General features: G+C 54.1%; 1 protein-coding gene across 1 annotated transcript; it reads left to right on the top strand.

The window, feature by feature from the left end:
- The first annotated feature begins 111 nt into the window (after positions 1-111).
- MSRB1 (methionine sulfoxide reductase B1) lies at positions 112-6,994 on the top strand. Its single transcript, XM_009894903.1, is given in 4 exon segments — positions 112-211; positions 285-427; positions 557-671; positions 6,933-6,994. Coding segments are annotated over 4 exon segments (420 nt in total).
- Positions 6,995-7,260: the final 266 nt, after the last annotated feature.

Below are 7,260 nucleotides of genomic sequence, written 5' to 3'. Positions count from 1 at the left end.
GATGGGGGAGATTCTGCCTGCAGAGGTGGGGCTGGAGGGTCCCTGTAAGGGCTGGCTCGGGGGGCAGGCATGCTGTAGAGGAGCCCCTATAAGGGATGGGGGTCCTGCCTGATGTCCCAAAAGCTCCCGCTCGCCTGCCTGGCCCTGGGGGTCCAGCAGCAGCTGGTGGCGGTGGCCCGTGTTGGCAAAATCCAGTGTGTGCGGGTGGCCCGTGTCACCCCGCCGACGAGCAGGGCCGGGGGGCTGCCCCCCAGCACTGAACCCTCTCCTGCCACCCTCCACAGGCATCTACGTCTGTGCCAAGTGCGGCCATGAGCTCTTCTCCAGCCGTGCAAAGTACGAGCACTCGTCCCCGTGGCCAGCCTTCACCGAGACCGTCCATGAGGACAGCGTGTCCAAGCGCAAGGAGCGGCCGGGAGCTTTAAAGGTGCTGATTCCGAAGCCCTCGGAAAGGAGCAAAAAAAAAATCCCACAGGCTTTTTTTTTTTATTTTTTTTCATGAACCTGTCTGCTGAGAAAGGCCGCTTGCTGTCGAACCCTCTCCTTGCATTTCCAGGTTTCTTGTGGCAAGTGTGGCAACGGGCTCGGCCATGAGTTCCTCAACGACGGGCCGAAGAGGGGGCAGTCCCGCTTCTGAATATTCAGCAGCTCGCTGAAGTTCATCCCGAAAGGTAAAGGCTGCGGCTTGGCAGCTGTTTCAGCCCACATAGTTATTTTGGGGGAAGCTGCTGATAGCCAGGCCACGCTGAGTGCGATGCGCTGCTTTCGGCGGGACGTCGCTGGCCATTCAGATAAACCGCGGAGCTGCTTTGCACCCTAAAGAAATCTCGCCTGCATCAGTCTGCTCAGCTGGCGGCTCGGCGGGGGCTCCCTGACCTCCCACTGTGAAATGCGGACTGTGCTGGAGCTCCTGGATGCGGCCGCAGGTCTCCGCGTGTCCGAGGGGCGGCTGAGCGTTGGGGGTTTCGTGCTGGTGGTGCGAAGGAAGGAAGGGGAGCTCCTGCGGTGGCAAAAACGGGACTGGGAGGGTTTGCTGGTTCACTCCCCGGGGAAGTGAGGTGGGAGCTCTGAATATCGCAGCTGCCCTACGGGTAGGGAGGGGGTGTGTGGGGAAGGGCAGGGCTTCTTGCCGTTGTGGTTACCGTGCTGTTTCCTTCCCCTGAGTCAGAAAAAGCCTTCAGGAAGCCAAGTTCAGGGCAGCAGCCCGGCCATGACTTGTTGTCCCGCTTGTCGGACTGCGATGGTTGTGAGGTGTTAGCTGCACATGGCAAAATAACGGTGTAAAAGGGGCTGGGGGGTTCCGGAGCAAGAAACACAAGCCTTGATTTTTTTTCTCCTCCTCTTTTAGGCAAAGCAGACAAGGACCTGAAGGAGAAGTAAGCGAGCTGCTCTACTTGGCACACTGCTCTTGGGCTGATCCTGCGTTCACATCTTGGGGTGCACCATCCAGTCAAGGGGCCACCGGGAGCCAGAGAAACCCTGAAGAAGCTCCTGGTTTCCCTGGGCCGGTTCCCTCTCAGGGCTGCTCCGATTTGGGACGCTGGGAGGAGCACGGGGGAGGCGAGGGGAAAAGGGGGTTGCTGAAGCTCCGCACTCACTGGGCAGCGGGTTGTGTGACCTGTGCCTGAGGGTGTTTCACACCAACTGGGGTGATGCAAAGGCTACAGCTCTTCACTTTACCCACCCTTTCCCCCTCCCCAACCGTCTGTTCTCCCCAGCATCCTCCCGGCAGCAGCTACTGCCGAGTCCTTTAGGCTTTGTCCATGAAAACAGCACACGTGCCTGCAGTCCTGCCTCTGCTGAGCTCTGGGGCGGTTTCGCTGTTGACTTCAGCCGAGGCAGGACACTCTCCAGATCACAGCCAGGAGGGGCCCATTCTGCCGTGGCACCGATGCAGTCCGGAGTCACTCCGCTGGCATTTCCAGGGAGTAACGCTGGATTAGCTGAGGTCAGAGTCTAGGTTAATCTCTGGTGCTATTCTGGGCTGGGATCATGGTATGAATTGCCCTATATAAACCCTTCCAGGATGCTAGGGCAAGGATGATTTTATGATCCCACCAGACAGCATCCGGGTGTTTTACCCCTCTACCCATATTGCACACAGTAGAGACAGTTCTAGATTTCCCGTGTCCTCTGGGCTTGATTCTGACTTGGCCTTACACCAGATATATCACTGTGCTATAAACTCCGGGGTCACTAACGGTTCCTCCTTGCCGTACGCTGGTGCAGGGGAAGGCGGCATCAGGCTCACGGGCTGCGCTTTGCACGACTCCGGCTTTAGGAATCATGTCTGTGTTCCCTCTGCACTCGGAAGGGCTGTGACACTGATTAATTAACTCCTAACTCCTTAATTCAGCATCTGATTCCTGGCCTTCCCTCTCTGCCCAGAAACCAACTCCTCTTTGAAATCAATACACAAGGATTTCTGAAGATGGTGAAAGCTTTCGCTGACCCGTGGGTCCGGTGGTACAACTCCAGTGCAATGCGTGGGTGGTTTGGTGAGGCTGCGCTGCCGGTGCTGTTACAGTGCAGCTGCGCTCAGGGCACATCCGAGGCTTTTCTCCGCATGTGTTTTGCCTCAATCCCACTGTTATGAGGGCACTGATAAGAAGTACAATGTGCCACCTCATTACCTGGAGTTCCCTGCTGGTCTTGGACCTCTTTCAATACTTAAAATAAAGCACTGATTCACTGTGTTAGAGAGATAACCTCTTTTTTTTAAAAAAAAAAAAAAAAAAAAAAAAGCACTGTTGATGGTGCCTGGCGCATCTGTCCTGGGATTCCGTCTCTGCTTGGTTTTCCCAGTATTGGATGCAAGGATGGGGAAGCTGTGCCAGTGGTGGGATGCGTGTCAGGCAAGTACAAATGCAGGTATGAGTGCGGGGCACGCTTCTGTGTCTCTGAAGCCCTGGCCAGAAAGCTGAGAGCAGATTGCATCTGATGGCTCTGTCTCCATCCATGGACCCGCATCCCTAGGTACGGACACACGGTGTCTTGCATCCAGCAGGGTCTCACAACCCAAAGGATTGGCCTGAGGTCGGTGCGTGTGGTTTTATCCTGTATCTGTTACTGCTCTCCCAGGTTTTGCTGGGTAAAAGGGGGATGCTGATGCATTGGAGGCCTTTGGGCATTCCCAGGGTCAAAACTTTGATTGGGAAGGTTTCCTTTTCATTCCAGTTAGCATTTTTGCCCAACTGAAGCTGATTTTAGCTTGCTTCATGGTGTTCTTGGTACCTTCTGGGCTGGCAGGATTTTCTGGGCAGAGGGGATATGAGTTTTAGTGCTGTCTCATGATAGTTTCCATGCACAAAGCTGCCTGCAAGACTGGAAGCTGCAACCCACTCTGCCTCTCAAAGGTCTTTTCAGCCCATCGGAGTTGGATACCAGTTTCATGGAGGCTGGAGGATTGAGCTGGGCTTTGCCAGACTCCAGTTCCCTCCTCCAAGTGGGCAAAGTCCGCTCTGGAGTGCAGAAGCCAGTGCCACGTCTCCCTCCTGCCCCGCCGCTGGCTCCTGCCCCATGGCATTGCCCTCACTGCCTTCCCCATGTGTGGGTCAACCTCCGGCTCTAGTTACTAATCAGGTTTCAGCCTGAAGGTTCAAGCTGCTTTTCCACCGATTAATCCCCTGATCTGCTGCTTCGCCCCTGGTCTGGCGACCTCCACGCAAGTCCGGGAGGGCCAGAGCCGCCCCTTTGCTTCCCACCCTGGAGGACCACGGGACCATCCATCCCTGGGACACCTCCCGCTGCCCCTCGCCCGCGGCACTGCGGCAGGCAGGTATTTTTTGGGGGTGGTTTCCCCTGAGATGCTGCGGTGGAAGGAAACCTCCCCAGACAATGCTATGTTCCGGTACTTTCAACCAGAAAGTACGCAAGCCCGGAAGTTGCAAGGACTTGGGGTCCTGCTATTCCCTTGCTTTGTGGCCATGACCCATATGTTGTCAGGAGTGATGGATTATAGTTATTATTTTCAAACGGTTGGAGCCATGTGGACCAGGCACACTATTGTATTCGGGTCCATTGGGCTCCACCTCTTCTATCTTTCATGGTAGACCATTATGTATCGTTCTGGTCCAGTGTATTATTTTGGGGCTCAGGTGGGGAGGAAATCATATTGGCAGCGACTGGTGCTGAGGGTGTGGGATGCGACCCCGCAGGGCAGACCCCACAACTTGCCCCTTCCCATCTCCCCCTGAGCACCCCCAGCCATCCCGGGGACTACGGGGGTCCCTCATCCTTCCCCGCACCGCCGCGGGTGCTCCGTGCGGGAGGAATCCTGCTCTGCCCTTCCCTCGCTCCGTGGCACCGGGCATCCCCATCGCCTCCGCTGGGCTGCGGCCAGTTCTTCCCTTCTGCCATTCATCCTCATTGTATTATTACGCTAATGACAATTCTGGCTTAATAAGAGCATTTTGCTTAGTTGGGCAAAAGCGGCCCCACATCAGCGATGCGGGTTAAATGACAGAAATTGAATTACGTTACCAGGCCAACGCAAACTTCCCTGGTTGTTTAAAAAATCATTAATTTCCTCCGCCGTAGCCTCCAGCTGACCTCCCTTTTTAATTTTTTAATTTTTTTTATTTGCATGCCATGAAGAGGACCTTCCTCTTTGACCCTCCTCGGGATGGCTCCGGTGGATGGCAAAGCGGCCAGATTTAGATTAATTCTCCTAATAAAGACGACAAGCCCTATAGAAATTACGTTATGCAAGGAAAAAGAAAAAGACCTGGAGGCATTAGGAAGCTCTAATTACCATTATTCCTTGGAGCCAGCACTGCGGTAGGGGCAAGCTGGCTGGTCAAGCAGTCCTCTGCCTGCACCCGGCTGCTTTTACCTCAAATTTTCACTTTAATTTCAAATGGGCTGCCTGGCCTCACAGGAATGGCTCCTTCTTCTCTGTTTGTGTGGTTTTATTTAATTTTACCTTTTGATCAGCAGTTTTTCTCACTTCAGCTGAGCCCGTGTGCTCCCCCGTGCTGACAGCTCTGTGCGCAGGATGGCACGCTGTGGGCAGGAGGGTCCGTCTGGTTGTAAACATGCACCGAGACCCCAAAGCAGCGCTTTTGGGGCTTTGCACATCGTGGCATCCTTTGGGGCAGGGAGCACAGCCCGGTTTGGGTGCCCTCGCACAATCCGGTCCCAGCAAATGAGCACCTTTGGCCCCAGCCATGACCTCAAGCCGTACCCGTGATGGTCTCTGGAGCATCAGTTTGCTTAAAAGGGATTTAATTCCTTTTGGGGCTGTGAAAAATGCAATGAGGGCCGGAGCTGGTTTTGTGTCAATTACAGAAAATAAAGTCATGTAATTAAAAATCCGCTACATGCCCCTGATTTCCCCAAGAGGTGTGTGGCTGGCAGGAGGCGAGGTGCGTCCCCATCGCCCCGGCTCGCCACTCCGTCCCGGGGAGCTCACCTGTCCCTCGGCACATCCAGCAACAGCTGGAGAAAATTAAAGGCTTATTCCACTTCATTCACCGATAATAACTTCATCTCTCCCTGTTCCGGGCTGCCTCCCACCCCAAGATGCCGCTCTCCGGGCAATCGCTGACCTTGTTCCTGAGGTTTGTTTAATCCGACTGAACCTCCCAGAGCCACGAGGTGGGGAAATTTGTTTTCAGTTTGCAGTGTGCGTTAATTAGGGAGATAATGACTGGAAACATTCAGAGCGTGTCTGAGCGGGCCGGAAAAATGTTTAGCCCAAGGAAAATCTAAATCTTTCTTTTTTTTCCTTCCCCGGCTGTTGAGATCTGACTTCTTAAGGCAATTAGTGAGGGTTTATTTGTTAATCAGTCATATACGCTTGCTTTGGGGTCTTATCTCACGCTCCCAAGTGCACATCGCTTCTAATCATGATCTTCATTTTTGATGTGGGAGATACCTGTCCCGGTCGGCCGTGCATGCCGCTGTGCAGGCACGCTCCTGCGCTCGGCAGCGGCTGCCGGCTGCACTGGGACACACACTGGGCTGATGGTGGTGCTGCCCTTCCCGTGCCCGAAGAGACAAATTCCCCCATGGTCTCTATTCTCAGCCCAAGCGCATCCCAAGTTTTCGGGGGTGGCGTCCCTGCACTTCTCTCCCAGAGTCTGCCCAGGGTGGGACAAATCACCCCCATCCCACACCGTGGGTGCCGCCAGAGCTGGTGCCAGCCTCCGAAACGGCGGTGCCAGCGTGGGGATGCTCACAGCACTCCTGACCTCCCCGTGCCCCAGCAAGGAGCTGGATAAACTGGAAGAGGGTAGATTTAGATTAAATATTAGGAAGATATTTTTCACTTTAAAGTTGGTAAGGCACTGGAACAGGTTGCTCAGAGAAGCTGTGGAACCTCCATCCCTGGAGGTGTTCAAGGCCAGGTTGGACGGGGCTTTGGGCAACCTGGTCTAGTGGGAGGTGTCCCTGCCCATGGCAGAGGGGTTGGAACTTAAAGATCTTCAAGGTCCTTTCCAACTTCAACCATTCTATGGTTCTATGAACCATCCCCCAAACGCATTGCCCCTGTGGTCCCCGGGAAAGGCCCCACTGGGGAAAGCTGCTCCGGGCTTCAGTCCAGCCCTGTGAGCATCAGTCCAGCCCTGCACGAGCACTGGTCCAGCGCCACAGCTGCTCCCGTGGCTGCCCCGATGGGCCACAACCCGAAAACCCACCGGTGGCAGGTGATGCCCGGCCGGGGCTCTCCTCTCTGCTGAGCCTTGTGGCACATGCTTTTAAGCGATACACTTTACTGTCTACAATAATGATTTGTTGCTTGTAAAACCACCGTGATTAACTACAGTTTAGCCTCCTGGTTTCATGTCTTATCATGTTTCATCTCACACAAAAGACATTTACAGTCTATTTTCAACTTCAAAGCAAATGCTTCTTGCGTGAGCATTAAGGAAGGCAAATATTAAGCAGAACCTGTATGGTATTAGCGTCTCTTGATGTTCCCTGCTGAGTGAGGATGGATGGCTGCCTCAAAAGGCAGGTTTTTCCTATTGTTTTATGCACCAGTGATTAATATTTCATGTTCCCACTATTATATATTTGCTGGCTGGCACTGGCCTACCCTGACAGTGCTTTCTTCATGTCTTACATGTCCAGCTTTTATGCGCTTCAATATAGGAAGTGTGACTCTTGGCAGGGTCCTTTGGTCTTATTGAAGCCTCCTGCCCGAGTTTTTTGAATTAAGTTTGTCTCAATGGGGTTAGGGCTGATGCCATGTTCTCCTTCTTCACTGCCATCTCTGTCCTGTCGCCTCACAGCGTGCAGTCCCAGTCTGGACCC

The sequence above is a fragment of the Charadrius vociferus genome, unplaced genomic scaffold (genome assembly GCF_000708025.1).
Source record: "Charadrius vociferus isolate BGI_N301 unplaced genomic scaffold, ASM70802v2 scaffold600, whole genome shotgun sequence".
Lineage (NCBI taxonomy): Eukaryota > Metazoa > Chordata > Aves > Charadriiformes > Charadriidae > Charadrius > Charadrius vociferus.
The sequence above is the reverse complement of the archived record's forward strand: the minus strand, read 5'-3'. Positions and strand labels throughout refer to the sequence as shown.